This window comes from Hylobates moloch, unplaced genomic scaffold (genome assembly GCF_009828535.3).
Source record: "Hylobates moloch isolate HMO894 unplaced genomic scaffold, HMol_V3 SCAFFOLD_22, whole genome shotgun sequence".
In the NCBI taxonomy this organism is placed as follows: Eukaryota; Metazoa; Chordata; class Mammalia; order Primates; family Hylobatidae; genus Hylobates; species Hylobates moloch.
This window is the reverse complement of record NW_026652297.1, coordinates 11510569-11529057: the sequence shown is the minus strand read 5'-3', so window position 1 is coordinate 11529057 and position 18489 is coordinate 11510569. Positions and strand designations below refer to the sequence as shown.

The following is an 18489-nucleotide window of genomic DNA, read 5'->3' as shown; positions in this document are numbered from 1 at the left end:
GTTCTTTGTTGATTGTGGATATTAGCCCTTTGTCAGATGAGTAGATTGCGAAAATTTTCTCCCATTCTGTAGGTTGCCTATTCACTCTGATGGTAGTTTCTTTTGCTGTGCAGAAGCTCCTTAGCTTGATTAGATCCCATTTGTCAATTTTGGCTTTTGTGGCCATTGCTTTTGGTGTTTTAGACATGAAATCCTTGCCCAGGCCTATGTCCTGAATGTTATTGCCTAGGTTTTCTTCTAGGGTTTTTATGGTTTTAGGTCTAACATGTAAGTCTTTAATCCATCTTGAATTAATTTTTGTATAAGGTGTAAGGAAGGGATCCAGTTTCAGCTTTCTCCATATGGCTAGCCGGTTTTCCCAGCACCATTTATTAAATAGGGAATCCTTTCCCCATTTCTTGTTTTTGTCAGGTTTATCAAAGATCAGATGGTTGTAGATGTGTGGTATTATTTATGAGGCCTTTGTTCTGTTCCATTGGTCTGTATCTCTGTTTTGGGACCAATACCATGCTGTTTTGGTTACTATAGCCTTGTAATATAGTTTGACATCAGGTAGCATGATGCCTCCAGCTTTGTTCTTTTGGCTTAGGGCTGTCTTGGCAATGTGGGCTCTTTTTTGGTTCCATATGAACTTTAGTTTTTCCAATTCTGTGAAGAAAGTCATTGGTAGCTTGATGGGGATGGCATTGAATCTATAAATTACCTTGGGCAGTATTGCAATTTTCATGATATTGATTCTTCCTATCCATGAGCATGGAATGTTCTTCCATTTGTTTGTGTCCTCTTTTATTTCACTGAGCAGTGTTCTGTAGTTCTCCTTGAAGAGGACCTTCACATCCTGTGTAAGTTGGATTCCTAGATATTTTATTCTCTTTGAAGCAACTGTGAATGGGAGTTCACTCATGATTTGGCTGTCTGTTTGTCTGTTATTTGTGTTTAAGAATGCTTATGATTTTTGCACATTGATTTTGTATCCTGAGACTTTGCTGAAGTTGCTTATAAGCTTAAGGAGATTTTGGGCTGAGACGATGGGGTTTTCCAGACATACAATCATGTCATCTGCAAACAGGGACAATTTGACTTCCTCTTTTCCTAATTGAATACCATTTATTTCTTTCTCCTGCCTGTTTGTCCTGGCCAGAACTTCCAACACTATGTTGAATAGGAGTGGTGAGAGAGGGCATCCCTGTCTTGTGCCAGTTTTCAAAGGGAATGCTTCCAGTTTTGCCCATTCAGTATGATATTGGCTGTGGGTTTGTCATAAATAGCTCTTACTATTTTGAGATATGTCCCATCAATACCGAATTTATTGAGAGTTTTCTGCAACTATTGAGATAATCATGTGGTTTTTGTCTTTGGTTCTGTTTATATGCTGGATTACATTTATTGATTTGCATATGTTCAACCAGCCTTGCATCCCAGGGATGAAGCCCACTTGATCATGGTGGATAAGCTTTTTGATATGCTGCTGGATTTGGTTTGCCAGTATTTTATTGAGGATTTTTGCATCGATGTTCATCAGGGATATTGGTCTAAAATTCTCTATTTTCATTGTGTCTCTGCCAGGCTTTGGTATCAGGATGATGCTGGCCTCATAAAATGAGTTAGGGAGGATTCCCTCTTTTTCTGTTGATTGGAATCGTTTCAGAAGGAATGGTACCAGCTCCTCCTTGTACCTCTAGTAGAATTTGGCTGGGAATCTGTCAGATCTTGGACTTTTTTTGGTTGGTAGGCTATTAATTATTACCTCAGTTTCAGAACCTGTTATTGGTCTATTCAGGGATTAAACTTCTTCCTGGTTTAGTCTTGGGAGGATGTATTTGTCCAGAAATTTATCCATTTCTTCCATATTTTCTAGTTTATTTGCATAGAGGTGTTTATAGTATTCTCTGATGGTAGTTTGTATTTCTGTGGGATCGGTGGTGATATCCCTTTTATCATTTTTTATTGCATCTATTTGAATCTTCTCTCTTTTCTTCTTTATTAGTCTTTCTAGCAGTCTATCAATTTTGTTTATCTTTTCAAAAAACCAGCTCCTGGATTCATTGATTTTTCGAAGGTTTTTTTGTGTCTCTATCTCCTTGAGTTCTTCTCTGAATTTAGTTATTTCTTGACTTCTGCTAGCTTTTGAATGTGTTTGCTCTTGCTTCTCTAGTACTTTTAATTGTGTTGTTAGGGTGTCAATTTTAGATCTTTCCTGCTTTCTCTTGTGGGCATTTCTTGCTATAAATTTCCCTGTACACACTGCTTTTAATGTGTCCCAGAGATTCTGGTATGTTGTGTCTTTGTTCTCATTGGTTTCAAAGAACATCTTTATTTCTGCCTTCATTTTGTTATTTACCCAGTAGTCATACAGGAGCAGGTTGTTCAGTTTCCATGTAGTTGAGTGGTTTCGAGTGAGTTTCTTAATCCTGAGTTCTAATTTGATTGCACTGTGCTCTGAGAGACAGTTTGTTGTGATTGCTGTTCTTTTACATTTGCTGAGGAGTGCTTTACTTCCAACTATGTGGTCAGTTTTGGAATAAGTGCGATGTGGTGCTGAGAAGAATGTATATTCTGTTGATTTGGGGTAGAGAGTTCTGTAGATGTCTATTAGGTCTGCTTGGTGTGGAGCTGAGTTCAAGTCCTGGATATCCTTGTTAACTCTCTGTCTTGTTGATCTGTCTAATATTGACAGTGGGGTGTTAAAGTCTCCCATTATTATTGTGTGGGAGTCTAAGTCTCTTTGTAGGTCTCTAAGGACTTGGCTTATGAATCTGGGTGCTCCTGTATTTGCTGCATATATATTTAAGATAGTTAGCGCTTCTTGTTGAATTAATCCCTTTACCATTTTGTAATGGCCTTTTTTGTCTCTTTTGATCTTTGTTGGTTTAAAGTCTGTTTTATCAGAGACTAGGATTGCAACCCTTGCTTTTTATTTGTTTTCCATTTGCTTGGTAGATCTTCCTCCATCCCTTTATTTTGAGCCTATATGTGTCTTTGCACGTGAGATGAGTCTCCTGAATACAGCACACTGATGGGTCTTGACTCTTTATCCAATTTGCCAGTCTGTGTCTTTTAATTGGCACATTTAGCCCATTTACATTTAAGGTTAATATTGTTATGTGTGAATTTGATCCTGTCATTATGATGTTACCTGGTTATTTTGCTCGGAGCAATGCCATTTCAAGTCCTTTGTCCATTTTTTAGTTTGGTTATTTTGTTGTTGTTGTTGAGTTGTAGAGTTCTTTATATATGCTGGATTATAGCCTTTTATCACATATTTGATTTGGAAATATTTTCTCCCATTCTGTAGGTTATCTTTTCATTCTATTAATTATGTCATTTTGGCATACACAAGTTTTTAATTTTGATGTATGCCGATTTATCTATTTACTTTTGTTGCCTGTGCTTTTGGTGTCATATCCAAGAAATCATTGCCAAATCCAATGTCATGAAGCTTTTTCTCTGTTTTCTTCTATGAGACTTATAGGTTTAGGTTTTACGTTTATGCAAATATTTCCTCCCACTCTGTAGTTGCCTTGTTACTCTGTTTATACCGTCTTTTGATGCACAAAATTTAAAATTTTCATGAAGTCCAATTTATTTATTTTTTTTCTTTTGTTGCCTGTGCCTCTGGTCTCATATTCAAGAAATTGCTATGAAATCCAGTGTTGTGAAACTTTTTCCCTGTGTTTGTTCTAAAAGTTTCATAGTCTTAGCTCATACATTTAGCCTTTGATCCATTTTGAGTTAATTATTTTTGTATATGATATAAGGTAATTTCATTCTTTTTCATTTGTATATCAAGTTTTTCTCAAGAAAATTTATTGAAGAGATTTTCCTTTCATTACTGAATAGTCTTGGCACCCTTGTTGAAAAGCATTAGAGCATATATGGGAGAGTTTTTTTCTGGGCTCTTTATTCTATTCCATTTGTGTATATGTCTGTCTTTGTTCTAGTATTATACTGTTTTGATTATTGTAGCTTTGTAGTAAGTTTTGAAATCAGGAAATGTGAGTCTTCAAGCTTTGTTCTTCTTTTTCAAGATTGTTTTAGCTATTCAAGTTCCCTTGAGAATTCATATAAATTTTAGGATGGATTTTTCCATTTTTGCAAAAAATATTGTTGGGATTTTGATAGAAATTGAATTAAATGAACAATATTAATTCTTCCAGTCCATGAACATGGAATGTCTTTTCATTTATTTGTGCCTTCATTAGTTTATTTCAGTAACATTTTGCAGTTTTGTAGTTTTCAGTGTTTTTTTCTGCCTCATTGGTTAAATTTATTCCTATTATCTTATTATTTATGATGCTGTTGTAGTCAGTTGCCATTTTAAAGGTTTCCACACCAATGCTGATTCAAGACAGTAACCTATTTGTCATACCTAGCTTGTCCAACCCTTGGCCCGTGGGCCGCATGCAGCCCAGGATGGCTTTGAATGCAGCTCAACACAAATTCATAAACTTTTGTAAAATATTATGAAATTTTTTTTTTTAGCTCATCAGCTGTTGTTAGTGTTAGTGTATTTTATGTGTGGTTCAAGATAATTCTTCTTTTTCCAGTGTGGCCAGGGGAAGCCAAAAGATGGGACCTACTTGTCTATACCATAATGAGTAGTTTCATGGAGAAATTTAGCTAATATTCATTTGAAATCACCTGGTGCCACCAATTGGCTGTCTTGAGAGCACTAGAGATTATCTGAGTAAAAGGTGCAACCAGATTTTTTCCCATTCTTCGTTTTCAAAATCAGGAGTTAATCATTGATTTTATGTAATGGCCTCATAAGATTGTCTCCAGAGATTTATTCTTTGAGGGTTTATATAGGATCATAACTTTGGTGAAGGCTGGTTGTTTGGCATAGTAAGTTGCTAGAGCATTTCCTATAGCTTACACGTTATTTATTTTTTCCATGAGCTTCAACCTTTATAACTACCTCTCCAGGAAGTAGGAGTGTGTCTACAAATTCCTGAATTTGTTGCCCATTTTTGATGGGGGTTCCGGGAGGGCAAGAAACCCCCTTTGTTTCCAAAGCATCCCAAACACATGTACTACTCCGAAAGCATATCTGCTATTTGTATATATGTTTGATTTTTCGTCTTGGGCTAGTTGTCAAGATGTAGTAAATACAGTAAGTTCTGACATCTGGGCTGATTTTACTCAAAGACAGCTTAGATTAGTGACTGCATATCCTGGTTGATAACCTCCAGTTTCAGTTTTGAGGTACGAGCCATCAACAAATAATGTTAGAAATAATATTAGGTCAAGGTTCTGTAGAGGAGTCTTTAATCAGTCTGAGTAAGGTACAGAGAATTCCCTAAGGAAGATAATCTTGAGGCTCCTTTTCTTTTTCTTTTTTTGTTTTGAGACAAAGCCTCACTCTGTCACCCAGGTTGGAGTGCAGTGGCATGACCATAGCTCATTGCAACCTTGACCTCTTGGACTCAAGTGATCCTCCTGCCTCAGCCTCCTGAGTAGCTAAGAGTACAGATATGAGTCATCATGCCCAGTTAATATTTTATTTTTTTGTAGAGACAAGGTCAGGTCTCAGTATGTTGCCCAAGCTGGTCTTGAACTCTTGTGCTCAAGTGGTTCTCCTGCCTTTGCTTCCCAAAGTGTTGGGAATATAGGCCTGAGCCACCAAACCCAGCCTCCCTTTCTTTAGGTAGAGGCAGAAGAGAGGTAGGATTCAGAGTGTTGCTGTGGTGAATTGTAATGTTAAGGCAATGAGTAAAAAATTTCATAAGATATTAAGGCTGGGTGCAGTGGCTCACGCCTGTAATCCCAGCACTTTGGGAGGCCGAGGCTGGCAGATCGCTTGAGCCCAGGAGTTCCCGATCAGCCAGGACAACTTGGCAAAACTCTGTCTCTACTAAAAAATACAAAACTTAGCCACACATGGTGCCATGTGGCTGTAATCCCAGCTACTCGGGAGGCTGAGGCAGGAGAATCCCTTGAACCTGAGAGGTGGAGGTTGCAGTGAGCCAAGATCACGCCATTGCACTCCAGCCTGGGCGAAAAGAGTGAAATTCTATCTCAAAACCAGAAACCAAAAACCAACAAACAAAACCCAAAAATTAGCTGGGCATGGTGACACATGCCTGTGGTGCCAACTACTCCGTAGGCTGAGGTGGGAGAATCATTTGAGCTTGGAAGGCGGAGGTTGTGGTGAGTTAGGATCACACCGCTGCACTCCAGCCTGGGTGACACAGCTAGACCCTGTCTCAAAAAAAAAAAAAAAAAAAAAAAAAAAAGATGTTAATTGGCTGCCTGAAAAGTGTTGGGTATTCATTCTGTGAGTAGTAAGGTCTGTACTGCATGAGGAACCCTAAACTCAAGTGGGGAGGCTAGAACTAGCTCAAGAGAAGCTGCAATAATTTTTTCAGATATTAGGACAGAAATTGCCCTAAGACAAGGGGGATGAGCCTTTCACACTGGGTCAAGGGTGAAGCTATAGTAACCGATGTTTCTGTTTGTTTTGTTTTGTTTTTGAGAGTCAGGGGTAGTAGGGGACACAAGTTAGAATAACTAGTTCCTGGTTTCATCAACAAGGCACACTAAGCACTGAGCTGGCCATTTTAGTGATGTGTAGAGCTTGCCTCAAACTTCTAATAAAGTCCCATTTATTGCACATCAAGCAAGTCCCCTTTATTTTATGCTGTGAGGGTATCAACCTGGTTTTTAATGTAAGATCATTTAAAAATATTATCCTTGAAGTTAACTTCTCTAAAGGATCTTTTTTCTTATTTTTTTTAAATATAGATTTTAAAAAGACTTTTTGCAACAGTTTTAGGTTTACAGAAAATTGAGTAGATAGGAAGGAGTTTCCATATACCATCCCTCCCCCCAACAGTTTCCCCTTCTATTAGCTCTTGCATTGCCATGAGACACTTGTTACAATTCATAAGCCAATACTGATACATCATTATTAGCTAAAGTCCATAGTTTACACTGAAGTTCACTCTTTGTGTTGTACAGTTCTATGAGTTTTGAAAAGTGCATAACGTCCTATATCTACCATCATAGTATTATCCAGAATAGTTTCATCCCCCTAGAGGTCCTCTTTTCACTCCTCTTTTCACCTCCAAACACTTGGCAACCACTAATATTTTTACTATCTCCACAGTTTCATCTTTCCCAGAATGTCATATAGTCAGAATCATAGAGTATGTAGCTTTTTCAGATTAGTTTCTTTCACTTAGTAATACGCATTTTAAGATTTTTCCGTACCTTTTCATGATTTGATAGATCATTTCTTTTTATGACTGAATAATATTTCATTGTATGGATGAACTACAGTTTGTTTATCCGTCTACCTATTGAAAGACAGCTTGGTTGCTTCCAGTTTTTGGAGAAATATGTTTTTAGTGGTTCCTATCAATTTGCATTAAAACCCAAGGGCTTGTCCAGATTGCTTATGCACAAATAGACAAAGAGATTTTTGTAGTTTGGGATGCCTAGAGAAGGAGGCTGTTGAACGTCTTTTTCAGGTTACAGAAAACCTGTTCACTTTTGATTTCCTTAGGAAAAGGTCTCTTACTGAGGACTTAGTCAATTCATAAAATGGTATTTCAATCCTAGAAAAATTTGGCACTCATTGTCTGTAATATCCAGTTAAACTCCAAAATACTCTTAGTTGTCTTTTGTGAGGGATCTAGAATATTTTTGGATAGTCTTTAGCATATCAGTAGAGAATGGTTTATCTTCCTCAGTTAGGTCATGCTCTAAATAATAGACTGCAGTTTGGAAAAAATTGTAAGTTATCTTTTGAAACGTTTATGTTTCTTTTTTGCTAAGGCTAGGGGCAGCTAAATAGAATCCTTTTTATAGACTTCCTTGTTCTCTGAATAAAGTAGGATATCATTTACATTTCGTGTCAGAACTGAATCACAGGGGAAATTTTAGGTCTTTTAAGTCTTGATTGAGGACCTGGGAAAATTGGAGGGAGTTCTAGTGAACTCCTGGGGTATGACTGTCTAAGTACATTATTGTCCTCCTTAGGTGAATGCAAAAAGGTATTGACTATCCTTATTGAGAAGTACACTGAAAGAGGCAGAGCAAAGATCCAATACTGTGAAGCAAGTAACTTCAGGTGGAAATTTATGACAGAATGGTATTTGGGTTAAGTTCTATCAGGAAATGAAGTATAATGATTTTGTTGATGGCCTTGAGGTCTTGAACAAATTGGGTCAAGTTCTATCAGGAAATGAGGTATAATGATTTTGTTGATGGCCTTGGGGTCTTGAACAAATTGGTATCTTTGTCGTTTTGTTTCCTTACTCGGAGGATGGGAGTGTTACAATTGCTAGTGCAGAGTATGGGAAGACTTTTGTATGTAAGGCCTTCAACCATAGGTTTGAGCCCTTCCTTTGGCTTCAAGGGGTATTGGAGAAGTTCGAGTAATGGCTTGGTAGGATCTATCTGAACTTCTATAGGTTCTGCTCTCGTTATTTTTCCTATGCCAGTGAAATTTTTAGCCTGTAGAAGATCATGGAATAGTGTCAAGATCTTTATCTGGGGTATGCATCAAATAAAATAGAGAATGCAAAGGTATATTCAGAACAAACACAACTTGATTATGAATAGAGGAGTCCTCTGGAAACGTAAGAAATAATCCCTCTGGTGTGCATTTATCATTGCAATCTCATGTATAAAGTATATCTCTCCTTATTAAATTTGCAGGTGTATTATCACAGAACGGGAAGGAATATTTCCAGGCAAAGGCCCAAGGGTTACAGTTAAAGGCTGAAAGATAGGGAAAATTTGTGTTATTTGAAATGCCTGCCACCTGTGCAGTAACATTACTCTGAAGAAGAGAGCACAAAGGCACAGTATGTAATGTAGAAATGATAGCCCTTGCATTAATTTTTATTGGAAGTGTTTTGGGTATGGCTTCTAGGAGACTTTACCTTACTTTTCAGGGTTTTTCTGAACTGTAGGTTTTTTATGGAAAGAGATATCCTGAGGTCCTCCGGGTCAGTCCAATCAACTTTTGCCATCTAGGATTTAGCATCTGTGGTTCTGACCCATATGTGTATGAGTTGATATAAGTCAAGTAATTCTGGGTCAGATGTATCCAAAGGGATTTTAAACTATTCTATGAATATTTACTAGTCTTGTCTGCATTTAGAGAAACTTATAGCTCTTAATTCTGCTCAGGTCCAAGCTTTAAATTCTCCAGTTGTCTGAGTACCTGTTTCATGGAGGGATGGGTCTTAAGAGGCAACTGGCATTCTAGGTTTTGGAGAAAGTTGTTGGGAAAAGGTAGGGGGCCTGAACAAGGACAACTGGAGGGAGGAGTTAATGGAGGTGTAGAAGGAGAGAGATTGGAAGGATAAGGGGCAGAGGGAGATCTGGATATAGAGAGGGAACTGGTGGACGAGGACAGAGGATTTACTAGGGAAATGAATCTAGTTCATTGTTGTCAAACTGCACATTAGCTTTGGCCAAATAATCTTTTAATGAAGCCATTTTCGATTTAGAGTTTCATTTGGAGACCTCTATATAAACTAAAAATGCTGCTCATTGAACATGAGAAATCTTATTTCCATTCTTTTCTAAGGTGCCTCTCGAATGATTTCAAGTTAAATGTTCTCCACAGTAGCCATTAAAGGCTCACATCACCCTTGGTAAAATTATGCCATTTAGAAAGACAGGGACAAGAATTAGGATTCTAAATGAGAACACATATAAGAAGCAGGCATCTTTTTCTGTAAGAGGAGAGGATTTAGACTTAGATAACTCCCTAAGAGATGGTGATGGTCAGCAAAATGTGGTGCTGGTGCCTCTGTGTCAGAGGCTCCCAAACTGATAGTCAGTGCCTCTGAATGTGGATTGTGGTAGATGGAAAACCAGAGATAACACTCTTTCTGGATCAAAGCCAAGCTCTAAAAACAAAACATAAAAACAGGAAAACCTCACCCACTTTTATTGATAGTCCACAGAAAAGTTTGTCCAAATGGAAGCTTGTCTGGTGAGAACTGCAAACTCACCGACTGTGAGGCCTGCAAACTCACCGGACTGTGAGGCTGGCTCAAACAACAGGCACGTAGAGCCTATGACTGTGTTGTACCCTGCGATTTTCTTTCTTGTGATAAACAACACTTTTAGACCATACAACACAAAATGGAAACACAAAAGCGAGTAAAAGGAGATGAAAAGAAATGGTTTGATTCCATTAAGGCTGCTGAACAAATGGAACTGATAACAAAACGTGGGTACCAAACTGAGAGTAAATGGACAGGGAACTCAATGCAAAGAAAGAGTTCGGACCTAGTGCTGACTTACCACACTGGGCTGTGTGGACCATATCTCACAAAAAAATGGAAAATAAGCGAAGACCACCTAAATCGGAACAAGAAGAGGCAATTTATTTAGAGCTTTCTATAGCAAGGGAGTTAGCCCTATCACTTGCATTTGATAGAGACTTATTGGCAGGCAGGTGAGTTGGAACATTTTATAGTGAAAAAGGGGAAGGCTTCAGGTATGTCTGATTGGAAGTTGCTGGCATAGGGAAGCTGGAGGTGGACTAACTGGAAGTGGGGCATCCTATGTGATTGGTTGGTTTGTACACCTTGTATCTTAGGCATAGCATATTTGGCTTTTTCTGGTTGGTCCTGAGTTGGAAGTGAGGGTGAAAATTAGAACACCTGGCAGTTATTGAACAAGTCTGGACCATTTTGGGGCCAGTTACTGCAGAAACTATGGTTTGGCTTCTGGGATAGTTGCTGCAGAGGTTATGGGTAAGATTTCTACTGTCATGTGTGGTCTGGACATTGTTCATTTGTATTTTCAGTCTCTCAGATCCCATTATCCCCTTGGCTACCAAGGAGTTCAGCTCTCTAATGGCATTTCCTGCCCTTACCTTGGCCTACTGGGCTTCTCAATGACCCTGGTGCCTCTCTAGGGCATTTGCTTGTTACGCAGTGTCCCTTGAGACCCTCCCACACATCATAGTAGCTGATGTATTTTACAGTCTTAGGTAGTATATGCACTGTATCATATCCACTTCTCTGGATGTTTTGATCCTTTTCTCTGCTGTCTGCCTTGGCAGTTATGACATTCCTACTTAACATAGTATGGGACATCTTTTTCTCTAACCCTGCAAGATCCACCCATCAGATTGTTAGCACTCTCTTACAGCATCCTTGCCAGGGTGTTAAATCATGTATCTTGGGAGAGTGCTTCTAAATTGAGAAACTCTCCCTTCTCTAGGCTGACATCCAGCACTCTCACTCTTATACTTGACTCCTGCTGGTATATGATGGGTGACACCCACAGCAATTCTAGGGCATATAGAGCCCCTTTCCTTAGTTACAGGCCAGTATTTCCCTGGCTGGGTTATAACATGCTTTAGTTACTGGCCTGTGGCAAAGAGGAGGTGAAGGTAGTTCCCGAGGTGGGTGCATGTTGTCTTGCTAGGCAGAGGCTTCTGCATCACCTTATGCAAGGATGGAGTGCCAACCGTTAACAGAGAGGAGTAGGCCACTTCTGCAGGCCAAGAGGATTGAAGGGGGGTTTGGGATTCAAGATATTCAAGTGAATCTACTTGGTTGTCTTCATCCAATGTTGCAGGGCTCAGTCTGGGCTGGAACCTTACCATCACAGACTTTCCTAGTTTGAGAATTCAGCCTTTATACCGCCACTGTCCTTGCAGTAAATTCTGGGCCAGATCCTCAGCTGCTTTTCCCCCTGTTAGCTACAGGAGATGGAAGGCTATTTGTATGCTGCCAAGGAGAATGTCTAGATTTCATATTTGGGTTTTATTGGTAATTAATCACCCTCCGACTTTCACTTTCTTTCTCAAATGCATTTATTGTCCCAGAAACAGCTATTCAATTCCCCATTATTTATAACTATCACACATATAATTACTCTGTGCCCCCAATTTTTCTAATGCCTGGGATTCTGCCAATGCCAGTATATTGCCTTCTTTCAGAGTCCCAGTTACTTTGCCATTGATTAAGATCTTATTTGCTTTCCCATAACATGCCATGGGCTATTCATGCTCCATGATTCAGCTCTGAAATCCATTTTAGTGGCTACTCCCTATGACAGCCCCTGGCACCAGCTATCTTAAATTGGCTTGGGAAGACTTTGCGATGGAGATTTGCATGCAGAAATTTTGGGGAACAAAGAAAATATGACAGGACAGATGGACGATTGAACTGGGATGCGGCTGCAACAAAGCCTCAGCCAAGTCACTGAGAGCTCTAGAATTGGGATGATTCTTCAGAGTTGTCTCAACTTAAAGCAAGTGAGCTGGGCCTGTATACCCTCTAATTGAACAGTTATTGGCATGAATTACCCACGGAGGCTGAGGGTAATTCCTGGAGAGCAACAGAATTTAGCTGCTAATACTCCCAGCAGTCTTGATGTGGTTGGGACTGTGGACACTCCAGCCCAGTGTCACTACTGCATTGAAATTGGAAGTTGGGCCACGTATGATTGCTTGAGGATGGGAACTGTGATTTTTGAGTTGCAAATCATATGAGCTCCATGACATCTGGCTCTGAGTCTTGACTCCTAGGGAGCAAGAAAGAGGCAAATGTAAAATTCAAATATGGAGCAGACATGCCTGTAATCCCACTACTTTGGGAGGCCAAGGTAGGAGGATTGCTTGAGCCCAGGAGTTTGAGATCGGCCTGGGCAACAGAGAAGATTCTCTCTACAAAAAATAAAAATATAAAACATTAGCCAGGTATGGTGGCACGTGCCTGTAGCCCCAGCTACTGGGGAGGCTGAGATGGGAGGATTGCTTGAGCATGAGAGGTCAAGGCTGCAGCGAGCACTGCACTCCAGCCTGAGAGACAGAGTGAGACCCTGTCTCTAAAAAACAAAACAAATTTGGAACAGAAAATGAATTCACATTCAAAATATGTCCATATACCAAAATTTTTGCCCAGGGGAAAATCAGTGTCATTAAATGCTACCAAATAATTGGAGATGTTATGCCTGAGGAAATATAATTATTGAGCTAATTAATATAGAATTTAAAATAAGAATGTTTAATTTCTTCTAGAGATAAAGGAGGAGATAACATCCATGAAACTAGAAAAGTTTATATGACGTTGGCCAAAAGTTGTGAAATAAGAGCAAATAGATGTAAAAAACCCAAGTAATCAGAAGTCTTAAAAATGAAAAATGCAGTATTTGAAATAAAGTCTTATAAAGAACAATAAATGAATTTTGAAAACAGACAATGACAGAATCAGTTAATTGGAAGAGCAAAAGTGTGCTATGATACAGGATATGAAAATATAGATATTAAGAGATCTGGGAGAGGGCATTGATTAAGCAGCACAATTTCTCTATTAGGAGTTTCAGAGATTGGAGAGAGGTTTAAATGTGCAAGATATATATATTTTTTGAGATCTTATGGAAGAATTAATTTCCCATCTATAGAAGGCTCACTGAGTTGCAGCTGGCAAAAGTCTACCAACAAACACATCAGGTTTAATGAAACCATAGGGCATCAAAGTCAAGAAAAATACTAGTGTAAGCAGCCTAATCCTGTTAAAGGAATGGCAATACAAATGACAATTTCTCACCTGCAACAATAAATGTCATGGAAAATAGAATTATCTTTAAAGTAGTGAGAGAGTATAGGATTTATTTTAGAATTCCAAACCCAGCTACAATACTACAAGTTTGAAGGTGTAATTGAAATATATGCAGACATACGAACCCAAGATTTACCACAAAAACCACGGCTGAAAGAATTCTTAAAAAGTATACCATGGAAAGAAGACAAATGAGGCCAGAATAAAGGAGTGGAAGGCAAGAATAGAAAGTGAGCAAATTAAATGGTAAAGCATGTTGGAAAATCTAAATAATAATTATTGATGTTCAACAGAAAAAAAACTAGCATCTCATTGGCTTTAACTTTATCAGCAATAATTTATTTCACTATAAAAATGAGGCAAACCTGGTAAAATAATGACATTTTAAAATTAGTGCTGTATAAACTATCACAAGAACAGAAAACCAAACACCGCATGCTATCCCTCATAAATGGGAGTTGAACAATGAGAACACAGGGACACAGGAAGGGAAACATCACACACCGGGGCCTGTCGCGGGATGGGAAGATAGGGGAGGGATAACATTAGGAGAAATACCTAGTGTAGATGACGGGTTGATGAGTGCAGCAAACCACCATGGCACATGTATACCTGTGTAACAAACCTGCATATTCTGCACATGTACCCCAGAACTTAAAGTATAATAAAAAAAATTAGTGCCGTATATGGTTATGTAAAACAAACAAACATTCAAAAAAAGGCAAAAAACAAAACAAAAAACAACCCAAGGTGGAGTTAGAATCATATAAAATACTGTGGAATAGCAGAAATGAAAGATACTTAGTAGTTAGAAATTCTATTAGCACAAATCACCACGAGTTGATTAAAAAAGAAATTACAAAAAGTCATCTTATGCATACAGAAAAAAAAGTTTCTTAAATTTTTAACATTTAAAACCTTAAATGGACCCTGCAGTTACTGCCTTTCTTCTTCCACTTGTGTCTTCTCAAGTCCTCATAAAGCATCCAATTGTTTTAAATCCCTGAAGCCCAAAGCCTGGTCTCAATAGCGCTCTTGCCAGGTTTCTGTACGTACTCTCATGGCCCAAAGGTTCCATCTAGCTATTGTATTGTATTATTGTATACACACAAATCATTAAATGTCAACATTTAAAACCACTTGATAACATCTTTGTAGTAACTTAGGCAAAAACAAAGCAAACATTCAACACTTTTTCATGATCTGAAAGACTGGAAATTAACTGCTTCAATAGATTAAGGGTCATCTGACAACCATGTAGAGTAAAGATCGTACTTTATGGTAAAATTTAGAAGCATTAACACAAGGCATAAAACAGGAATGCCCATATTAACCATACTGTTCAACCTGGACTTGAAGTAATGTCCAATATAAAAGATTAAAGAAAAATAAGATGTAAGAAGCTTGTCAAAAGAGACAATATTCTCATTATTTGGAGATATTGTTTTTATCAATCAATCAATCAATCGAGAATCTACACATACACCATTAAAGAAATTCAGTAATTGCATTTGATACAACATCAACCTAAGAAACAAATTATTTCTGACTGGGTGCGATGGCTCGTGCCTGTAATCCCAGCACTTTGGGAGGATGAGGTGGATGGATCACCTGAAGTCAGGAGTTTGAGACCAGCCTGGCCAACATGGTGAAACCCCGTCTCTACTAAAAATACAAAATTAGTTGGGTGTGGTGGCGCATGCCTGTGATCCCAGCTTCCTGGGAGGCTGAGGCAGGAGAATTGCTTGAACCTGGGAGGCAAAGGTTGCAGTGAGCTGGGATTGTGCCACTGCACTCCAGCCTAGGCAACAAGAGCGAAACTCTTGTCTCAAAAAACGAACAAACAAACAACACACACACACACACACACACATATACCCACAGAGTCTTAGAATTATAAGCTTTTCCAGGATAAAATAATTATATTAAAAACATACAAGAAGAAATGAATGGAAAAGAGCTGGCTCTAAGAGTTGGGGGGAAAATCAAGCCCAATAACATAAACAATTTGCTAAGCCAATTATGAAAAAAAGGAGGGTACATGATCATTATTCCGAGTTCTGTCTCTTTTGCAAACAACAAACATTTGTCCAGGTACAACTATTTGCAAGATCACGCAAAAGGGCTCAGGCCACCATAGGGAAAAATTCCATGGTGAGAAGGTCGTCATAAACTAGCCCAGAGACTAGGGCCAAAACCCATTAAACAAAATAAATATAGTAAATTAACTTGGGAGAAAAGGGGTGCCATAGTAACGTGCTGGGGAAAGGGCGGATTTTTAGAGAAATGTGCTGGAACTGAGGTTTAAAGCAAAACCAAGGGGAATGGAACTGCCTAGGGGTGACTTCCAAACAAAACAGGCCCGAAGCAGCAATCTCACAGTCTGAAAGTAGACTGTATTTCAACTAGCGTATTTTTTACGCTGAGGAGGATCTTTTTTTCTAGACTTTCTAAGTCAGCCACTGATCCAAAATTCTGCAACCCAGCCTGTATCAAAAAAGCATCTATCCGTTATCCACTCTCCCAGATCCTTGTAGGTTGCGCAACATACACACAACGGCTATCAGGAGACAGTCGCCTGGAGCCCAGCAGGTGGCAAGGGATTGTGGGAGGCAACTCATTCCTGGAACAGGCGTCTCCGGGCCTTGCACGGAGGGCGCTCTGGGAGCTCCGGGCGCGCGTGGGGACCTGGACTCGGAGAGGGAGGTAGAGGTTGGAGAGGTGAGCTGGGGACAGGCTCCAGAAGGTGGAATTCCAGGTCGAAGATGGGGCGTGGAGAGCGTCTCTCTGAACTGGGTTTGGGGATGGGGCCCTCCCGGTAGGGACTGAACATACTTCTAGCGGAGGGGTAGAGCCCAGCGGCTGAGCCGGCTGCGGAGTCCATCCAGAGCTCGGGGAATTCAGAGTCCGCGTCCTTCTCGTAGGCCTCTTCCTGGGCAGCGATCTCTGGGACAGATGCGCAGACTTCCTGCTCGACGACGACGTCTTCCCCGTGAGCGCCCAGGAAAACGTCCACTTCCAGGCCAGCAGACCACTCGCCCTGCGCTCCTGAGCGTTCGTCGACAGAGCTCAGGAGGACCTCTGGGATCACGATGAGGGCGTGTCCACCGAGAGACACTCGCAGGACCGACATTGGCGCGAGCTCCAGCACCAAGTCGACGTCCTCCAGGGACACACGCAGGGTACAGCCTGCGGCCAGGACCACCACGGAGGTAAGCGCGTCCACGGCCGGGGTCCCCGCCGGGTCTTCCGGGCTGGGCGCCGCGCGGGATTCGGGGCCCGTGGGCTCCTCCAATCGGCTGCGCTTGGCAGGGCCTAGTCCTCCTGGCTGCTGTCCCCACCAGGGCGCAAGGCAGGCGCTGGGGCTGCGGGGCCGGCTGCCCATCTCCTCGACGGCGCTGCGGACGGCGCTCCCGGGCCTGACAGAGGACGTGGGGGCGGGGGGCGCGGGCGGCGAAGTCCTCTTTGAGGTAACAGGTGTCGGCAGGACCGCGCGACGCGGGGCGAGTCCTCGGAGCTCTGGGGGCGCCTCCCAGAGATCCGAGTCCGTGCTGCTGGGGGAGCCTCGCACGCCGTGTGGCTCAGCCTCGCGCGATGGAAACTTGGGCCTTCCTGACGCAGACCCGGATGCGCACTGCAAAGCCAATTATGTTGTAAATGACGGCAGCGGAACCAAAGTCGCAAAATGTCACTCAATCCTCTGCCCCCTGGAGGACCCGCCCTAGAGGCGGAGGTACACCTGCTGCCCAATAGCGGTGGCTGTGGTTGGTCGGTGGCTGTGGTTGGTCGGTGGCTGTGGTTGGTCGGTCACGCTGGGGAAATACTCTCACGGGCCGCTAGGGGGCCGAGCATCTGTGCCGCTCTAGGGCCTGGCTTCCAGTATCAAGTTCTTGTCCTTTGCTTTGACGTCAGACGCGGAGTTGAAGACGGATTCAGGTTCAAGTAACACTAGTGGAGTGCCAAACGAGGACACCGAATCCTAAACCCATACTCCCAGGCCCCATCCCGGAAGTGCCCTGCGTGTTACTGTTGGCGAATAGTGGCGTGCGTTTTTGGGTTCTCCTAGCTTGTACATTGATGTAATATCCTTTTAGGGGTCTTGGAAGGGAGAGTAAAGCTGGGATCCTGCGTGACGATGGCAGCTCCTGCATTATCTGTTTATTGCAATAATTGGTACTATAGTAATTACAGTCTTCCCTTCATATCCCTGGAGGATTGGTTCCCAGACTCCCGCATGGATACCAAAATCTACAGATGCTCAAGTCTCATATAAAATGGTGTACATTCGCATATCACTTACACCCTTCCGTGTATTTTAAAGCATCTCTAGAATACTTATAGTACCTAATACAAGGTAAATGCTATACCCTTGGTTGCTACACAGAAATATATATATATATATATAGTTTGTTTCTGAGATTTCTGAGATGGGGTTTCATTCTGTTGCCCAGGCTGGAGTGCTGTGGTGCAATCTCTGCTCACTACAACCACCACCTCCTGGGCTCAGGTGATCTTCCCTCCTCAGCTTCCTGACAAGCTGAGATTACAGACACGTGCCACCACACTTGGCTAATTTTTGTATTTTTTGTGGAGACGGGGTTTTGCCATATTGCCCAGGCAGGACTCGAACTCCTGGGCTCAAGCGTTCCACCCGCCTTGGCCTCCCAAAGTGCTGGGACTACATGCATGAGTCACTGTGCCCGGCCTTATATATATGGTTTTTTTTTTTTTTTTTTTGAGACGGAGTCTCGCTCTGTCGCCCAGGCTGGAGTGCAGTGGCGCGATCTCGGCTCACTGCAAGCTCCGCCTCCCGGGTTCACGCCATTCTCCTGCCTCAGCCTCCTGAGTAGCTGGGAATACAGGCGCCTGCCACCTCGCCTGGCTAATTTTTTTTTTGTATTTTTAGTAGAGACGGGGTTTCACCGTGTTAGCCAGGATGGTCTCG

At 41.2% G+C, this 18489-nt stretch overlaps 1 protein-coding gene across 1 annotated transcript; it reads right to left on the bottom strand.

The window, feature by feature from the left end:
* Positions 1 to 16161: 16161 nt before the first annotated feature.
* LOC116461994 (proline-rich protein 23C) lies at positions 16162 to 17133 on the bottom strand. Its single transcript, XM_032144145.2, has one exon. It carries the CDS (start codon positions 16927 to 16929, stop codon positions 16162 to 16164), a length of 768 nt encoding a protein of 255 aa, XP_032000036.1. The 5' UTR covers positions 16930 to 17133.
* Between the last annotated feature and the right edge of the window lie 1356 nt (positions 17134 to 18489).